The 21279-nt window shown below is 38.4% G+C and overlaps 1 protein-coding gene and 1 long non-coding RNA gene across 4 annotated transcripts in view; one reads left to right on the top strand and one right to left on the bottom strand.

Annotated features, from left to right (window-relative positions):
• Positions 1 to 4865: 4865 nt before the first annotated feature.
• Positions 4866 to 16895, top strand: LOC139748335 (uncharacterized). Its single transcript, XR_011712639.1, has 5 exons — positions 4866 to 5147; positions 5299 to 5465; positions 11635 to 11893; positions 13646 to 13943; positions 16761 to 16895. It is a non-coding gene; the product is annotated as an uncharacterized lncRNA (long non-coding RNA).
• for (cGMP-dependent protein kinase for) overlaps positions 14262 to 21279 on the bottom strand; it is a 123994-nt gene continuing 116976 nt past the window's right edge. For all 3 annotated transcript variants that reach the window (XM_071661314.1, XM_071661304.1, XM_071661324.1), the window contains 3 exons: positions 19424 to 19553; positions 17941 to 18130; positions 14262 to 17303 (listed from right to left, as the gene is read on the bottom strand). In XM_071661314.1, coding sequence (XP_071517415.1) covers positions 17138 to 17303; positions 17941 to 18130; positions 19424 to 19553 — 486 coding nt within the window. In that variant the 3' untranslated portion in view covers positions 14262 to 17137. The remainder of the gene's footprint in view (positions 17304 to 17940; positions 18131 to 19423; positions 19554 to 21279) is intronic.

A 21279-nucleotide genomic window follows, 5' to 3' on the forward strand; every position in this document is an offset into this window, starting at 1 on the left:
GTTTAGAAAGTTGAAGGAGAACATGGCATTTGGGTTTGTCCAGGAGAGAATTGTCTTTTAATAGCACCCTGGGGTAGTGGCTGGCACTTTCCGCTGCTATTTTAAGCTTGTGACACCAACCCGCACGGTTCTCTTTGACCGAACAACGCTCCAATATATATATATATATATATATATATATATATATATATATATATATATATATATATATATATATATATATATTCATTACACTTGATCGCGTACGATAACAACGTTTTGAGAACGACAAATTCTCGAGCACGAAGAATTAACGGCTTCGGTACGACGGCTACGACGACCCCCCCATTAGGCACGATAACTTTAGTTTTTGAATGAGTACGGTAACTGATGTCACCATCATGAAGAATGTAAGAATCTCGCTTGTTCTCCTCCATCATCCTTATTTTGGCGCTCGTTCGCCCATCACTCCGTCCGTCTGTTGTGTAATTCTACCATAGCCTTTTTTTTTTTTATATATATATCTGGCTCGACAGGTTTGGTCGACATTTGACAACACAACCTCGTTGGGGTAAAGAGGGAGAGAGAGAGAGAGAGAGAGAGAGAGAGAGAGAGAGAGAGAGAGAGAGAGAGAGAGAGAGAGAGAGAATATTCCATCGAATTTCGACGGTTGAATATTTTCTCATTGCTGCTCTTCGCCTCTGCTAACGACCCCCTCCCCATCTGTTCGTTGGTTTGATCGCTCCGCCTGTAGTTGTCCACCATGGCAAATGGCGGTTTTCTATTTTATGCTCTTGATTTGTAGCTTCCGAACTCTGAAACGATATAGTCTTCAAGTCCTTTTCTTATGGGAATGGTTCGGTACAGTGATTAAGTATGATGGTTGACGTGACCTTTTTTACCTGATTCGTTTCCCAGCGCCATCCCCCGTTCCCACAGCATCGCCACCTCCTGCGACAGTCAGGTAGCGCCAGAAGACATACAGAGAAAGGCCACATCGGCTCACATCCATTCTCTTACCTGTTCTGTGTGATGCACGGGAACCCACAATGCCCTATCCACATCCAGGCCTCACAGACCTATCCATGGTTTACCCCAGACGTTTCACATGCCCTGGTTCAGTCCATTGACAGCACGTCGACCCCAGTTTACCACATATATTCTTCCTTTTCTTTCTTACATGTTCACTGTTTCCCGCTTGAGCGAGGTAAATTCCAGAACAAATGATAACAGCCATCGAGAAGAAAAATAAATCCCCTCTTGGCTTCTTCCTCTGATCCTTGTTTTACAAAGCCCTTAAGGATTTTAGGATTTCCAGGCTCCTGCTTCCGCTCCTTTTAGTCACCTTCTTTCTCCCGTATCCCCATGAAATACGTGGACCCCGCCTGCTCGAGGTTACACCGCCAGTGAAAATCACATTTGGCAAAGCGGTATCATAAGGAGTAGGCTCTTGTTAAAGAACTTATCACCTTTAAGGTAATTTCCATTTCCTTGCAACTGTAAGTAGCGCCGACTTTGCATGCAAGAGCCTTTAGAAAGATCATGGGTATACATACATACATTTTTTTTTTATTTTTTTTGCTTTGTCGCTGTCTCCCGCGTTTGCGAGGTAGCGCAAGGAAACAGAAGAAAGAAATGGCCCAACCCACCCCCATACACATGTATATACATACGTCCACACACGCAAATATACATACCTACACAGCTTTCCATGGTTTACCCCAGACGCTTCACATGCCCTGATTCAATCCACTGACAGCACGTCAACCCCGGTATACCACATCGCTCCAATTCACTCTATTCCTTGCCCTCCTTTCACCCTCCTGCATGTTCAGGCCCCGATCACACAAAATCTTTTTCACTCCATCATTCCACCACCAATTTGGTCTCCCTCTTCTCCTCGTTCCCTCCACCTCCGACACATATATCCTCTTGGTCAATCTTTCCTCACTCATTCTCTCCATGTGACCAAACCATTTCAAAACACCCTCTTCTGCTCTCTCAACCACGCTCTTTTTATTTCCACACATCTCTCTTACCCTTACGTTACTTACTCGATCAAACCACCTCACACCACACATTGTCCTCAAACATCTCATTTCCAGCACATCCACCCTCCTGCGCACCACTCTATCCATAGCCCACGCCTCGCAACCATACAACATTGTTGGAACCACTATTCCTTCAAACATACTCATTTTTGCTTTCCGAGATAATGTTCTCGACTTCCACACATTCTTCAAGGCTCCCAGAATTTTCGCCCCCTCCCCCATCCTATGATCCACTTCCGCTTCCATGGTTCCATCCGCTGCCAGATCCACTCCCAGATATCTTAAAACACTTCACTTCCTCCAGTTTTTCTCCATTCAAACTCACCTCCCAATTGACTTGACCCTCAACCCTACTGTACCTAATAACCTTGCTCTTATTCACATTTACTCTTAACTTTCTTCTTTCACACACTTTACCAAACTCAGTCACCAGCTTCTGCAGTTTCTCACATGAATCAGCCACCAGCGCTGTATCATCAGCGAACAACAGCTGACTCACTTCCCAAGCTCTCTCATCCCCAACAGACTTCATACTTGCCCCTCTTTCCAAAACTCTTGCATTCACCTCCCTAACAACCCCATCCATAAACAAATTAAACAGCCATGGAGACATCACACACCCCTGCCGCAAACCTACATTCACTGAGAACCAATCACTTTCCTCTCTTCCTACACGTACACATGCCTTACATCCTCGATAAAAACTTTTCACTGCTTCTAACAACTTGCCTCCCACACCATATATTCTTAATACCTTCCACAGAGCATCTCTATCAACTCTATCATATGCCTTCTCCAGATCCATAAATGCTACATACAAATCCATTTGCTTTTCTAAGTATTTCTCACATACATTCTTCAAAGCAAACACCTGATCCACACATCCTCTACCACTTCTGAAACCACACTGCTCTTCCCCAATCTGATGCTCTGTACATGCCTTCACCCTCTCAATCAATACCCTCCCATATAATTTACCAGGAATACTCAACAAACTTATACCTCTGTAATTTGAGCACTCACTCTTATCCCCTTTGCCTTTGTACAATGGCACTATGCACGCATTCCGCCAATCCTCAGGCACCTCACCATGAGTCATACATACATTAAATAACCTTACCAACCAGTCAACAATACAGTCACCCCCTTTTTTAATAAATTCCACTGCAATACCATCCAAACCTGCTGCCTTGCCGGCTTTCATCTTCCGCAAAGCTTTTTACTACCTCTTCTCTGCTTACCAAATCATTTTCCCTAACCCTCTCACTTTGCGCACCACCTCGACCAAAACACCCTATATCTGCCACTCTATCATCAAACACATTCAACAAACCTTCAAAATACTCACTCCATCTCCTTCTCACATCACCACTACTTGTTATCACCTCCCCATTTGCGCCCTTCACTGAAGTTCCCATTCGCTCCCTTGTCTTACGCACTTTATTTACCTCCTTCCAGAACATCTTTTTATTCTCCCTAAAATTTAATGATACTCTCTCACCCCAACTCTCATTTGCCCTTTTTTTTCACCTCTTGCACCTTTCTCTTGACCTCCTGTCTCTTTCTTTTATACATCTCCCACTCAGTTGCATTTTTTCCCTGCAAAAATCGTCCAAATGCCTCTCTCTTCTCTCACTAATACTCTTACTTCTTCATCCCACCACTCACTACCCTTTCTAATCAACCCATCTCCCACTCTTCTCATGCCACAAGCATCTTTTGCGCAATCCATCACTGATTCCCTAAATACATCCCATTCCTCCCCCACTCCCCTTACTTCCATTGTTCTCACCTTTTTCCATATATATATATATATATATATATATATATATATATATATATATATATATATATATATATATATATATATATATATATTCCATAAACGTTCCACCTGCATTCATCACTGGAACCTAGTAGTTAGTGGAGTCATGTGGCTCGGAAAAGTTTTAAGAAAACCCAGAATTTCTCATTTTCAGGCTTCCTCATAACCAACACGCCTTGAGGCCTGGCCATTCCATTAATCAAGATGTAGTATGAAAATCATGTAGTGTGAGTTAATAATTTTGAAAGAATTAGCGATACCCTTAAACTCCTCAAGTTCCACATTCATCGTTGGGAAAGATCGTCTGCGAAAGGGATTCAATTATTTCCATAAGTTTTATTGAGGGGTTCAGTAATTCTAAGTGCTTCCGGAACTTGTTTTATGGGAAATGAATATAGAAATTGGTAGTGAAATTGCATTAGGCACAATTAAGAATATTCAGAGGAAAAATAATGATAGTTCATGCAATGAAAGAGAACGCAACAGCAATTTTAAAAGAAAACGGTATTCTTCTAAGAAGCTGTGAAGAGGAGTAACTCTCCTAACCAAAGTTATAAACACAAAATAACGAGCTGTAGACGACAGCGAAATCAAAGAGAATTACACTAAAGATAAAATGTCAAAACTAGATGAAAACTAAGGAATGCAATAACCTTAAGCCTGAAATTATACATCACATTTGTCAAGTAAAATTAATGGATGTTATCATCGGCTACAACCCCGGTAATATTATATATCAACCATTTATCACAAACATAGTGGAACGATTATGGATATTTCAACGAAATCCATCATGAATACGCTCAGAAGAATAAGATTTAGATAATATGGACGGGAAAGATTTGAAGAAAGTCATTAAATGTACTCTGAAAAAAAAAACCTCGGCATTAATTGAGAACATTTCAGTAGAACTTGCATAGATATAAGTGATAAGTTAAAACATGTAAGAGACTAATATCTCTCGAAATTACGACAATATCAAGAGATGTGTGAATTCTACTCTAAGGTTAGGGCACCCGCAGCGACCCCTCTCCTCCTCCCATTAAAGTGGCTCAACACAGTATCAAACTATTCGAGCTTAGGACGGCGTCACATTTTCATTCCTTGAGTCAATTTTTTTGCATCAATTTCCCTTATTTTTAATTTTTTTACGTGCTTTGTCACATTTGCGAGTAGAACCAACGGCCCAGTCATTTCGGAATTCGTCAACATGCACAAGCAAGATGGCGTTCGCTGCCGGGCAAGTTGTTCCTGTTACGAGTGTATTTGTTCCTATTAGACAATGTAAAAAGGTAAAACTTGTCGAAAAGCCCATCTCAGTGCGCTCATGGTTGGCATGAATAGAAACTGAAAGTGTGTATCATAAGCAACATGGGAAAATTCAAAGAATTCTCGTATCTTATTGACAGTACAATACGTTTTTTTTTTTCTTCCATTCCTTAGTTGCCCTGAAGATTCTGTGGCGTCGCAAGACAACGATGGGATCAAATATAATGAGTAAGGCATTCTTCGGACAGGATTACCCACACTGGAGTGAATGCCACTAAGGCCATGGCGAAATTGTATCCACGCAGATGAGATCCCCCATGGTATGAAAGTAAACAAAACAGGTAATTATAAAAAATAATTCGTTCGCTTGTTTGGCAGATTAAACAATGAATTCAGATGTAGTAAGAGATGTATAAGTCTATATTAGTCTTGCACTACGTGGGAGAGATCTCATAAGCATTAATTTGTAAGTCATTGCAGACATCTGAATTCATATTTGCAAAATTTGGATTAGGTGTAATTCAGACGTGGCTAGTAATGGTATTATTAACGTGTGTGTGTGTATATTATATATATATATATATATATATATATATATATATATATATATATATATATATATATATATAATTAGGTATTATACACTTTACAGGCAAGTTTTCTTTTTTACAGCTTCATTCGTGATGTACAGTGACATGAGACCCAAATAAAACCATATTAAATCTGAATAAGCGCCAGGCTTATGCCTGTGGTCAGCCTTCCTCTGGACAATTGTGGGCAGGGAGGTGTGTGTAGGAGGATGAATTTCGGTGGCTGATCAAAAGAGACAAGAGAACAAAAACTGATGTAAAACATAGACTATGAGTGTTAAAATCTAAAGTACGCAGGAAATTTAGTGAAATTGTAGAGATAGAGTTATTGAGAAAGTGTGTGACCAAGTTGATGAAAAGTTTGAAAAAATACAGAGTATACAGGACCAATGTTTATTAGCTAAATGGAAGGATTTTAGTAAAAGTCAGAGACAGGTTAACGATTCAACACTGAAGGACCACTTTGTGGATGGCATGGAAATTAGAAAGATTAGTGAAGCAAGAGGTCAGTAAATGTAAATTTGATGTTTTGGCTTGTAAGGAAGATAGGTTTACGAAAGAAGTGGTTAGAAAAAAAAGGGTAATAAAGACGATAGGATTATCAGATGCATTTTGGGTGATGCAAGAAGGAAGAATTGGTGGTGATAATCAAAACGCAAGGGACGACTAATTATGGTTGCACTTAATAAAGCCAAGAAACTGTAATAGGAGGTAGAGTAATTGAGATATTCATCAGATATAAGAGAGTAAGAGAAACAAAGAATGTAATCAGAAGACAAGAGACTGGAGATGCCAAATGAGGCAAGAGGATGGAGCAACCTTGTTAGCATTGTAGAGAGGGCAGGAATGTTAATGTCATACTGAGAGTCAAGTTTTCTAATATTGATAGATTGATAGTTAATGGTTAAGAACTGGAATTGTAAGGAGAGAATAAGACACATGATGGGAAGGAGTGGCTGTTTTTATAAAAGATCGCTTTGTGGTGATATATGTTGGATGATAGCCCATTCAGGTAATTCATGATGGGAAGAAGTGCATTGGGGTGTTAATATTATATAAATCTCCAAAACAAGATTGCAAAGCCTCAGATTAAATATACAATGACAACAGTCAAGGAACAGTCAAGAATGTACAATAAAATCTAAAACTCACTTCTCAGAGATCGTGAAGTACTGACAATGGGGGATTTCAATTTATATAAAATGGGGAATAGGTATCATCATGGTGATACAGTCATGCACACAAGTTTTTAGAGAAAGAACATGTCATGTGAGCACATGAGGATGAAAGAGACTGACATACCAGCAATACTAGATCGTATCTTCCCACATACGAGCATGGATATTGAAATGGATATGATACAACACTTGGAAAAAGTGATCATGTAATGCTCAAGTTACACAATGTGGTAAATGAGGACGAGCCATGATGAGACAATAAAATCATAAAGATGTTACCAACCTCAACAATTTCTTTGGTAACACAGATTATGAAACAATGCATTAGCCAGGAACTAGGACTGTGAAACTTACAGTGATGGACTAGGTATATGGATACCTCTAGCCTTAAATACAGAGGTAGTGGTAAGGAAGAGGAGTGATTGGATTAATAAAAGATATCAGAATACAAAGAAAATTCAAGATGTGCAGTGACGAAGATACAGACAGCACAACTGCCAACCAGCATTTGCAAGGTATAAGAGAGCAAGGAATGAGTAAACCAGGGTAAAAAAAAAGGCAGAACAAAATTGAAAAAGAATATTTTGGACAAAGGAAAATTTCAGATCTTTTCCTTAAACTCCCTGGCATCAATTGTCATTTAAAGAAAAGCATCTGTGGTAAACCATGGAAAGATCTGTGGGACCTGGTTGTAGTAAGAGTTTTAGAATTGACATAAACAAGATCTAAAGTTTTTAACTATGCAAGGCTCATGATCCTGATGGAATTTCACTGTATGTACTGAAAAATGTGTCTGTTATGTTAGACGTTTTGGAACTTTGTTCAAGATGTTGGGGAGAGAAGAGTCCCAAGGATTGGAAAAGGGCAAATGCAACACCTGTCTGTAAGAAAGGAGACCAGGAACAGGCTTTGAACTGCAGACCTGTATCTTGAGTGAGTGTGATACCACATTTGGTGAATATCCTTCTTCAAGTTTCTTGACCTGCTAAGGTACCTTCTGGCTAGAGTGCTCCAAAACAAAAAGAACCATAACCAATTCTCTTTTTTATCACAGAAATTGTGTATGGCAGTTCCATAGCCTCGAGTGATTTTTGATGAGCATTTCTTTACCTTTGGCTTTATCTGGTGCATGATCTTCCTGTCAAAGGATTGTCTGATTTACATATCTTGAGCTCTGGTTTATTAATATTTCCAATTTAATGCTACTCACTTTGCAACTAAGTCCTACTAGTGTTGATTTGTCAACTAATGTATCTCAAAGTTTCTCTTTTATCTCCATATTTGTTAATAAACACTTATCCTGCATGCTCTGAAATTTTCTGAAATTCTCATTTACCAGACTATAAGTTTTGCTAACTGTTCTTTCTCTTAACAGTACACATTAATCTATCTACTGCTTCAGTAATTCCCCTTGGCACTTGAGTTCCAGTGTCCCTTGGTTCTAGTCTCACAGCATTAGTCAGTATGCTCTTAGTCTGTTGCCCAGATCCAAATTTTGCACCTCCCTCTTCACTAATTCTAACTCTATCTGTACTCATGTGTTATGGACACTTCCTCTTGTGCAACAGCCTCTACGATATGTAGAATAGCTCCATCTGATCTCCCCTTCTTTTTAATCATTCTCCCTTTGTGAACATTTATTAACCTTTATATTATGCATTTGATCATAACCATATGGGTAATGAACAAATGTGAAGCAGGTTGCATACTCCATATTCTAACTTTACACATAATTTACATATGTGTATAACTGTAAGTTGAAAAATGAACATGGTCAGAAACAACTTTGTGCTCAACATTGAGTTGATATTACCAACGTTGTATAAGGTTTAGATCAGTTGGACCATAGACCTATCAACTGCTAGGGTCATTACAGCCATGAATGTACAGCTACATCCACAAGTTCCTAAACTTCCTTGATCTGTTATCTTTGACGTATATTATTCCTTCAACTGCTTCATGTAATTACCTGTTTACCTCTTGTATCTACCCAGGAATCTGTTCCTCTCCATCACTCTTCATTCTTTATGTCTGTTAATCTGCTGCCAGAATTGCACCTTCAAAACTTTCCTGGACGTCCTTCGTGAACTGCTGCCGATATTAGTCCATCTGCACTTCCATGCCCTCTGTGTTCAGTGTAATCTGCATATGCATTTGTCCTTTCCCAACCTGAACAGCTGCTAATATTGCTTCTGCAATTTGGATTCTTTGTATGTGAAGGAATTGGGAGCTAATATCATCTCTAACATGACACCAGAGTCCCACATTAGGAGAATTGTTAGAAAGACAAAGTGTATGCTGGCAGATATGCTTTTCTGGTTTGGTCATTAGACCTAAGGAAGCACAAAGAGCTAATAGTGGAGGTCCAGAGGAGGGCGACAAAGATGGCACCTTTGAATTTGAGAGAGAGATGAGTGAGAGGTGACCTGATCACAACATACTAACTGTATTGAAGATTGACATGGACGGTAAATAAGTCTTCAAGAGAGGCAGTAATGGAGCAACCATGAAATTAAGCAAGAAACTCCTTGAAAACGATGTAAAGAAATACTTTTATAGTACAAGAGTGATTGATGAATAGAACAGAATGACTGAGGATTGGTTAATGCATGCAGAATAGTAATTACCTACTGAAAAATCTAACACCTTCATGTATTAAACCAGTGATTACTGATACCCTCTGTCAGTCTGTTGGAACATTACTTGCAATGAGGATCTCTTGAGAACACTTGTTGAGATGTCATCTGGGTGAAAGTTGTTCTTGCTGGTCAAGCTGCATCATAAGCCTATTTGTGCATTTTGTTTGGGGGAACTCCACACTTATTGAAACTCCATTTCTTAAATATTCTGTTGTATTATGTAGTTATATTTATTTATTATACTTTATCGCTGTCTTCTGCATTAGCGAGGTAGCGCAAGGAAATAGATGAAAGAATGGCCCAAACCGCCCACATACACATGTATATACATACACGTCCACACACACACATATACATACCTATACATTTCAACGTATACATATATACACATGTACATAATTCATACTTGCTGCCTTTATTCATTCCCATCGCCACCCTGCCACACATGAAATGACAACCCCCCCCCCACCCATTTTTGCTCTCCAAGATAATGTTCTCGCCTTCCACACATTTTTCAACGCTCCCAGAACTTTTGCCCCCTCCCCCACCGTTACTCACTTCTGTTTCCATGGTTCCATCCGCTGCCAAATCCACTCCCAGTTTTTCTCCATTCAAACGTACCTCCCAATTGACTTGTTCCTCAACCCTACTGTACCTAATACCCTTGCTCTTATTCACATTTACTCTCAGCTGTCTTCTTTTACACACTTTACCAAACTCAGTCACCAGCTTCTGCAGCTTCTCACCTGAATCATTTCAGTGACGAAGAGAATAACGATTCTGCTACCTTTGGTGTCAGTGTCCACATGCATGTATACATTCACATGTAAGTTAAGTTAGCAAAATATGCTCAAAATATGTCACGTTACTTTACATGCACGTGCATACTTGTGAATGCTTCACCATATTGCCAAATGTGGGATACCTGTACTATATATATACATCATGTTTAATTTTACATCCCAGTTCAGTTCCAAGCCTTTGTTTGATGCAGCCTTGTAACCTTATATGCTTATGTATATGCTTCACCATCCTATCAGATGTAGGTCATCTTGATATACATTTCCAACCTCATATACACTGAAATTAGGCATGAAGTTAGTTTGGAGAAAAACTAAATAGGTGTTAATTTGGGGGGTTAAAAGAAAAGGTAAGTACAGCACTCAAGTTGATTTTTTATTTTGTCTCTATGCAATAATTCAGCAGGTTGGATTTTATCGATTGTCAATATCGTTTCCCTTAAAACAAGAAGGGTCCTATTTGATTGTACGGTCTTAAGTTTAGGGTCACTGACACACTTGTAGATAGTTTTGTCTCGGTACAACAGTTTAATTTAACTGGATTTGTTTCATTATTTTGCATATGTGTACTTTAGGGACAGGGAAGTATTCTTTTGATAATAATGTCAAGAAGTGAAACTTCAGGGCCACTTAGATGTGCCATGTTTCTCTTATGGCAAGGCAGGCCTCTAATGATTATGCCACTTCTACACCCACTTGTGTCACCACCTCTGCTACCCCACTTTCACTCCTTGTGAAACTGCTATCACTTCTGTCATCTTCTGTGCCACCTCCACACCATCCTTTTCCACCACTTGCACCCATACCTCTGTTAATACCACTGCCACCATGTCTGCCACGCTCTTTGCAACCAACACTGCCACCTGTTGTGTCATCATCCCTGACCTCACCTCTTCCATATATACAGTGCCAACAGAAAAAATTGGTGTGATAGGACCTGCACCAGTACTTTTTGCCTGTTTGTATCATACCCCAAAATGACTTTGAAATGACAAAAAGTACTGGGGCAGGCAGCTCATGGACATTGGTTGGGAAGGGGGGACCCTGGGGAAGCAACAGATGGTGGTCACTCTGCCTGGTGCTACTGTGGTGTCAATTTTTTTTTTTTTTTTCCCAGACATCCACTTTTTTACCCTGCCCACGTGTGCTTTCTGGTGGGTTTGTGCTGCAATGCCTGGCTCAAAGGACTTGTCTAAAGAATTGACACCCCTACCTATAAGTATCAACCTGGATGACCTTGTATCAATTCCCCACTCACTCTGAAGATTATCCAACATCAAGTACAAAAATCCATGTATTTCAGCTCGACTGTTAAAGGAAGAGAACCCAAGGCTACTTGGTCATGTGTCTTTACATACTGTTCAAGGCAACATGAAATTCAAGAAATGTAAGCCTCGCAAGAAACTGCTTCTGACAGACCGCCAGCACAAGAATAATCTCACATTTGCCAAGAAATATTTGCAGTGGGATGAAGAAAAGTGGAAGAAAGTGTTGTGGTCTGTCTGGTGAGGCTACATTTGATGGCATTGACAGCCATAGAGGCAAAGTGCACCAGAGGCTAGGTAAGACCCTTAGTACTTTCAAGCAACTGTATAATTTCTAGACTCACTAAGGCTGCATTCACCCCAAACGAGTCAAGTCACATAGTGTCTTGACTCTACATGGCTTGGCTGTGAGTGGGACTTTATTTTCGAAGTAATTTTGCAGAAACCACTCACCCCAGGGGTGTTGGGTTAAGTCATGAACATGGCCAGACCCATTTATTTTCATCAGTTATTGCAAGTCTGCTATGGGTGATAACATCTTGCAGCTTGAGGATTTGATAATTTTTTTTGGGAGTGGCCTGCTGTCTATGATATATAGTTACATAAAAAAATCATTTTTTTTAGTAAACAGATGCAAACTAATTCATGAGCATATGACTAAAAATATATCCTGATGCATTCATCAGCCACAGATATTTTGAGTGGCTGATGTTTTGATCAAATAATAATAGCATTAATCATACACAGAATCAGAGGAAATCAGCCATAGATATCCTGATCAAAGTTTAGATACTTGTAATTTCATAATATCCTATTATTATGTTTAAAACGGTGATGTCAAATAATTCATCTGAATTCATGTACAATAGTAGAAGATACCTTCAAGGATCAATTAACTAATATGACATTAGGATGCATATGTGATTGCTCTGTCTTGCCACTCCAAAAGCCTCTTCTGGGGACATCACGAACTGTTGTAGGCCTTATGCCTCTCGTAGGTGCTAGGCCAACATTTGAACAACGAAGATCAGTTGTATCATTTACATTATTATGAATGTAGAATTATGGTTGCGAGGTGTGGGGCTATGGATAGAGTTGTGCGCAGGAGGATGGATGTGCTGGAAATGAGATGTTTTAGGACAATGTGTGGTGTGAGGTGGTTTGATCGAGTGAGTAACGTAAGGGTAAGAGAGATGTGTGGAAATAAAAAGAGCGTGGTTGAGAGAGCAGAAGAGGGTGTTTTGAAGTGGTTTGGGCACATGGAGAGAATGAGTGAGGAAAGATTGACCAAGAGGATATATGTGTTGGAGGTGGAGGGAACGAGGAGAAGAGGGAGACCAAATTGGAGGTGGAAAGATGGAGTGAAAAAGATTTTGTGTGATCGGGGCCTGAACATGCAGGAGGGTGAAAGGAGGGCAAGGAATAGAGTGAATTGGAGCGATGTGGTATACCGGGGTTGACGTGCTGTCAGTGGATTGAATCAAGGCATGTGAAGCGTCTGGGGTAAACCATGGAAAGCTGTGTAGGTATGTATATTTGCGTGTGTGGACGTATGTATATACATGTGTATGGGGGGGGTTGGGCCATTTCTTTCGTCTGTTTCCTTGCGCTACCTCGCAAACGCGGGAGACAGCGACAAAGTATAATAAAAAATAATAATAAATAGAATTAGGAACATTACAAATCTCAAAAAATGGAGATATTTCTTCTTATTGATGTTCATTTGGATCTGGCATATACTTTAGCTGCAGCTTTTCCCATACAACATCACTTAATTCTGTCACAATATTGTGAACTGTAGATGTGCCGGTGTGAAAAGCATATCCAAGAGAAGCAAATGATTCTCCAGTAACAACATATCTGGAAAAAAGTGATTATCCCATAATTTTTTTTTTTTTTGTAAAATAATTCTTGTCTGCTTTATTTCATTTACAAATTAGTCATGAACATAGGATGATTATTACCATCATACTGTTATTAAGTAATCAGTTGTAAATATTGACCTGTATGTCAAAAAAATATAATGAATAAATCATTCCTCTGTTTCAGAAACTGAGTGTAAAGACAAGTGACACCATGTAAGAAGTAACTTCATGGGGGAGAGGAGGAAAATTACTGTTAAAGCATCAGGATCAGGTAACAGCCATCTCAAGAAATTGGTTTACTACGACAGTGGGATATCTGACTCCTCACATAAACCCACGAGGACATCAGACATCCCTGAAATAAACTCTTTCTACTGAGTTTATTGCCTATGGGGAAGGAACTGTCACCTGCTGACATTGATATGAAACTTGAAATTCAAGCTTTTCAAAGAAAGTTGTTCTCACCAGTCCCTCCTGTACAGGTAAGCTACAGGGTCCTTAGTACAGTACCTATATATTTTTTTTTTTTCAACATAATGCTTCACAGCATTTTGCCAGGATTATCCTTCAAGGATACTGTTGTTATACAAAGAATGGGAGAGTGCAAAAGGTGGCTTAGCAACTCGACCCAGGTCATAATACATAATTAGGTTTCATTTATTTGATTTTTGACTTTTACGATTATCAGACTCCTAATGTGAACACGACTTGAGGGTTTCCAGTAAGAGCAGTTTAAGCTCAAAGGTATAATTTTTTCTTACCAGTGATAATTGTACTAGCAAAGGGAAATGAAAAATATATCCATTCCACATTTTATTTAAGCTCGTAGCCTCTGTATAGAATGTTAACAAAGAATTCCTTTGAAATCTCATGGATCGGGGTAGGTTTGTTGTGACTTACATATGATTGTGAGGCACTTAGTGACAATATTCTGCTCAGTGAGCATGTATTAGACTTCTTAAATAGTGCTCGAGGTTGGTAAGTACTTGACGAGTTTTCTATACGTAGGCTGGTGTGAATTTATTATATTAGTCAACATTTTTGCTTAATTCCTCAAGTACTGTTTAAGAATTCTGACCATGGTCTTTTTGTAGCAGTTTGAACAGACAAATTACTCAATCATTTTGCAGGATTATTTTACCACTTAAAACTAGATTTGTGACTTGCAGGCTTTCTCTAGGGTCTGAGATCACATACTTATTTCAAGTAAAGTTTGGTCTATCAGAAGGTTAAAAAGCAACTATAACTTGCCATATATTCATGATGCACTTATTGCTGATTATGGGCTACTTGAAGTTGTTATTTTTCAAAATTAATTTTTCTGGTCACTGCTACCTAAATTAAATTAATAAATCTCTGATAGTATTAACATTTTAGAGGAAGAGAGAGAAATACATTGAAACACTGCTTCTGCAGTCTTGTTTCCGAATATTGTTTGGCAAAGTGAAAGCTAGGAAAGATCTCAGCATTTTTAATTATCTGATAATTATATTAATGCCTAATTCTATGATAGACCCCTTCGCTGCAGTTTAACTGGCAAAAAATCAGTGACATAGTCAGTTGGCAAGTACTTGAAGAAATACCAATACTGTACATTGTCTTTGGATATGCAAGATTTAGATAAATTATTCAACTAAGCTCTGCCAGATATTAATCTAAATTTTTAATAAGAAGAAAGGGTGTATGCAATATGTTCCATAATATAACTGCACAAAAATGAAATGACACCCAAGGTTAGAGTTCTGCAGTTTAATGATGTGTATAACACATTTTGTTTTGAAGTAGTTGCTCCTTGCCAAATACAAAGCTCTGCAACTTTCAAGTGGATAATGACTTTGACATTTCAGATATTTTTGTTTAAAAAAACTTTCTTTTTTTTTTTACTTGCATACAAAATGCACAAGATAAAGTAAGACTTACACTAACATTTGCAATGAAATGAGGATTCACTGCATATTTCAGTCTTTACATTAATCTTTTACAACCATCATAATATAAAATATTTACATTCACATTAGAAAATAAACAAGCCAGAAAACCTGTGCAAATCCATTTCTGACAGGGTTAACGATTACTTGTTAACAACGTTGTGTGATGATTTATGGGAAGATTAGCTTACTGCTGGCATTTGTATGATCATAAAAATTCATTATCTATAATATGATGTAAACATTTATATAATTTATTTCCATGAAATCATTTGCATAAATATCCAGATTATCAATGCCTTTCACTACTAACAAGTGCTCACTCACTAACATAAGATTATCAGACAACCTCAGTAGCATTATATAAGGCAAAAAGGTCGCATGAACTTGTGATAATTCCAAAAACTGAAAAATATAAAATTTAAAGTATAAGATAACCAGCAATGAAAATTTAAATTTCAAAGATCAATAGAATACCATATATACTAAAAAATATTGTATATACATGGCTTATGAGCATATTGAAACAACTTTAATGTACAGTAACCAATCACAATAATTTAACAAATATACAAAAATGTCTGAGGAAATATCAGTCTGGGAAATCTAAAGAAGCCATGAAATGCTAAACTGTACGAAATTAATCACAAATTATAGTAAAAGAATATACAGAGCCCATGGACCACAGAACAACCTAAATGAAGTACAACTAATTCATATACAGTACTTCAGACATTTCCAAGCACCATTCAGTTTAAATAAATTTATTTACATTTTGAAAACCATAAAAGGTTTACATTGCATGATCTTTAATGTATGTCAATCATTAACTGAAGACAAACTAAAGTATTGCTGCAACTAAGTCAAAGAAGATATACAACTACATTCAATTATGGTTCTCGCACTTTCAGGAACAAAAAACCTACAACCCATGTTAAAAGGTTGGACAGGATACAAAATGCATTATCACATTGGTGGAGAAAGGTTATTTGTAAGATACTGAGAATGCAATATGAACATCTTATGCAGTAATTGTACAGAGGCAGGAGACTGATAAGTAATATCTTTTTTATAATCACTGCATAAAGGCACCATGTTGAGTCTTCCTGAGTAAGCTGTGACACATGAATTTTAAAGCCAAATCCTTTTCTGTTTTTAGTAACTGACCACATATTTGTGTGCAAATGTGTCCAAATGCATTAATAATTCAAGAAAATAACCACCTACTTAGTAAAACTTTTTACTATTGTATTGTAATAATGTTTAAAATTGGCTTTTAGAGTATTAGAACCTGTGGCACATTTACACTGTCCTGTATTAGCCAACAGTGATCCAGATGTTAATTACCAAATCAATTTGTGCACCTTGCAGATAGTTGTGGACCCCTGCTTGGATGCCAGCAGCACCAAAGTCATAATGTAATATCTTGTGACTTTAGCAGTAACGTACTCACCACAATGGAGCTGTCCGAGAAACAAATTGACCTACTTGACTGTCTACTATCTTGGAAGCAGACATTTTTCAAGCAGTAGCCGAAGGTATCCTCAGCACCATTCTTGTGGCATATTTGTCACAACACAAGGACACACAGACAGGGACTGTGCAAGACATTTCTGAAGACAACACAACTCATTTAAGCCAGGAATTTCTATGATTTAAATTCTTACAAAAACTGAATATTATCTTCAAATATGATATTCATATAAATAAAATGTCTTTAGGCACGGACATCCCTCTCAACAGACATTTTAGAAATCTGTGTCCCAACCAGAGTTATCATCTGGTGGTGGTCCATCAGTGTCAGGTGGATACTCATCAAAGTTGCTGCAGTCAATCACAGAACGAACATTTGGAACAATAGGTGGAGTCAGTGTACGGTTCTGAAGTCCATCCCAGTAGAAACCTTCAAACCATCTGCAAAAACAAAGTTGGTAAGTATGAAAGAACTGTTCATCTAAAGATGAACCAGAAGCTCAAGAATTTAAATAATAATTTGTTTCATTTAAATTAAATTTGATAGTTTTCTTTCCTGAATGGTATATGAAAATATTTTTTTTTTTTTTTAAATAGTGTACCCAATGCCATTCCACTCGAGTTTGATGGGAGGAGAATGATGGGTCATGACTGATGCATTTTACTTTTCCTCTATCCCGCAACTACTTTGAACTTCTCAAAACAGTCCCATACCTTATTTTTCTTTTACATTGTTCTCAAATCAACCCTGGAATCTATGCTATGATCCTTTCTGAAACACTTTATCCTTTTTACTCTTATCCAGATCATCCAGTTTTCTCATCAAACGAATAATATTTTTGATCCTAGTTACGAGCACTTAAATTTAGACACCAGCCATTTCCACAACTCCTGCCGATTACTTTTCATACTTTCTGAAGCTAAGTAACCCTATAAATTGCTTACAAAATACCCCATCTATCCCTATGAAGCTTCAGTGGAACCCAAGTTGTAAGACTTAGTTTTCGACATGCAGGAAATGTTGAATATACTTTTTCCCCTAAAGAAGATAAATTAAATTACTTTGTGTTAAACCTACTTGTGCTTTTGTATATCCTTGATACCTCCACGCTGGTAACCCAAGCGTTCTGCAGGATTATCTCGACACAACCGCTTTATAAGACCATTGGCAGTCCGAGTAATATTTCTTGGAAATTCCACTGCATCAATGCCCTTCAAGATGGAGTTGTAGGTCTTCATTGGATCTGGCCCAGTGAAGGGAGGTGTTCCTACAGAAGAAAGATAAATATGGATTTTTTTAGTGTAACTTATATTTCATGCACTGGCTATACAATGAAATAGGTCAGAAGCTGCATTGTAAGCGTTTTACACCTGGTTGCGATACAGTGTTTACAATCACAGCATACTGAAAAATGGCATAAGCCATACTTGATGATTCTTGCCTATGGAAATGAAAAATAAGATTTGAAGCAGACCATGCTATTAAACACAAATTTAGTGTAAACAGCACCATCTGAACATTTTCATCTGATATGGTTGAATCTGGGTACCAATAGTATGAATGACCAAAATGTCATACAACCAAAATTCTCTAACTACTGAGACTGTTGTATTTGCTCAATGCCTTCTGTTTTGAGTCAGTAGTGACTTCATACCAACATGTGCTAATACAATGTTCCATGTTCCCCCTTGTATTCTTGTGTGCCTGGGAGGTGTACAAAAGGAAGAGGTGTGATGTCAAAAGAAAGATATGGGACATGTGGATTGTCCATTTGCTTTGAATAATTTGAGAAACAGAACCAACTGTATAAGGCATTTATGGAAGGTGTCACAAGTATTTGGGATAAATTGAAAGTTATCAAATGCAGTAAGGAATTTTTACTAGCAGAGTAAAGCACGTGTGTGTGTGTGTGTGTGTGTGTGTGCAAGAATGGAGGCAGGGGTTTTCAGTGAAGGTGGGTCTATGTCATCATTTGGTTGTTTACTAACTAATGTGGTGAGACAGGTAATTGCAATGGTCTTGGGGTGAGAGGTAGGTCCAATGTATATTAGGGGGTGGCTGGGAGGTGAATCAGTTGCTGTTTGGTGGCAAACTCGAGAGAAGAACTCCAACAGCTGGTGACAAAGTTTTGGAGAATGTGACAGAAAAAAGTTGAGAAAGAATGTGAAGAAAAGTAAGGTAATAAGACACAGCAGGGAGATGAGACAGGATGGTTTTGTGGTGATTCTAAATTGAGAGGACCCAGAGGTGGAGTGCTTTAGATATCTAAGAATGGACTTGGCAACAGAGGGATATGCAGAGGCTGAAGCAAGTTATGATAAAAGAACGAGAGGGTTAAGATCCTGGCGGAAGGACAGTTCAGTATCTGTTAAGGCAAAGTTGGGTGTTTGAAAGCATAAAAGTCCTGACAGTGTTATGTGGATGTGAGGCCTGGGTCCTGTCTCCTACAGAACGGAAACAATGTCTTTAAAATAAACTGTTCTTGAGCTTTGTATTCTAATCTCATTTGTCCCAGTAGCATAAAACATACAAAGTATACAGTAAATCTATTATTAATTACCTGTAAGAAGCTCAAACATAAGTACACCTAATGACCAGTAGTCAGCTGAGATATCATGACCTTTGTTTAAGATGACTTCTGGTGCTACATATTCTGGTGTCCCACAGAATGTCCATGTTTTCCTCCCAACCTGTAGATTAAATATTTCATTACATATTGTGAAGTACAATACATCAGAAGTAAATTTAGATTAAAAAATTATCATCTAATGTCATCTAAAACATACATGGAGGGAATACAACAAAACAATCCACTCGTTGAATAATTTGGAAATCAACAGCTAAGCCAACGCTATGTATGGGAGTTTTATGGAAGGATATATAAATAAAAATAAAAATATATATATATTCTTTCTTTTTCTGTCAAACTATTCGCCATTTCCTGCGTTAGCAAGGTAGCGCTAAAGAACAGAGGACTGGGCCTTTTGAGGGAATATCCTCACCTGGCCCCTTCTCTGTTCCTTCTTTTGAAAAATTAAAAAAAGAAAAAGAGAAAGGAGGCTTTCCAGCCCCCTGCTCCCTCCCCTTTTAGTTGCTTTCTACGGCACACAGGGAATATGTGGGAAGTATTCTTTCTCCCCTATCCCTACACATATATATTCCTATGAGTCCACGGGGAAAATGAAACACGATAAGTTCCCAAGTGCACTTTCGTGTAATAATCACGCCATTTGGTAAACACGTGATTGTCCAATCACGTCTACCAAATGGCGTCCTAGCTTCATCTCTTCGATGTATATCAACTGACTGTTATATTTCTCTCGTGTCTCCCCTGATGATGTGATTATTACACGAAAGTGCACTTGGGAACTTTTCGTGTTTCATTTTCCCTATGGACTCATAGGAATATACAGACATATACTGGTACCAACCTGCCCTACAGGATACAGCATTGCTACTCCCTGCTTCAGCGAGGCAGTGTTAGGAAAACAGACAAAAAAGGCCACATTTTTTGTTTTTTTCTGGTGCTACCTTCCTTGGGATAGGGGAGAAAGAATACTTTCCACGTATTCCCTGTGTGTTGTAGAAGACGACTTTAAGGTGTGTGGTGTGTGTGGGGGGGGGGGGGGTCATCCTGGAAATCCTCCCCTCCTGTTTTACTTTTCCAAAAAAGGAACAATGATGAAGGCCAGTAGAGGATTTTCCCCGCTGAGGCTCAGTCATCTGTGTTTGATGCTAATTTGCACACAAGGGAAATGGTGAGTGTGAGTGGATGTCGTCTTTCGTCTGTTTCCTGGTGGTAACTCGCTAAAGCAAGAAAAAGCGATCAAATATAGAATATAAATAATAATCACATAATAATCTCCAACAGCAAGGATTTGAACTTTATACCATTTGTGAGGTAGCTGGGTATGCTAACCACTTGGCTATGCTGTTCATAATAGGGAATAGACTATTTTGGTCCATATATTTATATATCTAATGCCAGTTCCCTCTTGGAACTCCCTCAAATGAGTGGCCACAACAACAGTCTCCATAACTAGTAAACTCCAGTGCTACTTCTTAGCCTTTAGTGCCTCACCCTTAACAGGCCAATGGTAGAGGGCAACTCTATTAATATAGTGTTTGCAGAGGCTCTTACCTAATGTTCCTACTGACTACTACATAATGCTCATAATGTTCCTACATACTACTTCTATCTATTGCTCCTTCCATTTTGCCAAAGGCAGGGCTAGCATAGCTTTCACCACAGAAAAATCAGTTACGAAGAATGAGCTGTGCGAGTTGAACGTTGTCACATGTTATGTGTGACAAAGTTTGTGGACAGAATACCAGTATTCAACTTGTGGGTGAGGCAGAGAAAAGACAGCCACTTGAAACAGAGAAGTGTAACTTGACAACCTCTTGAAAGCTGGC

Source organism: Panulirus ornatus, chromosome 5 (assembly GCF_036320965.1).
Source record: "Panulirus ornatus isolate Po-2019 chromosome 5, ASM3632096v1, whole genome shotgun sequence".
NCBI lineage: Eukaryota > Metazoa > Arthropoda > Malacostraca > Decapoda > Palinuridae > Panulirus > Panulirus ornatus.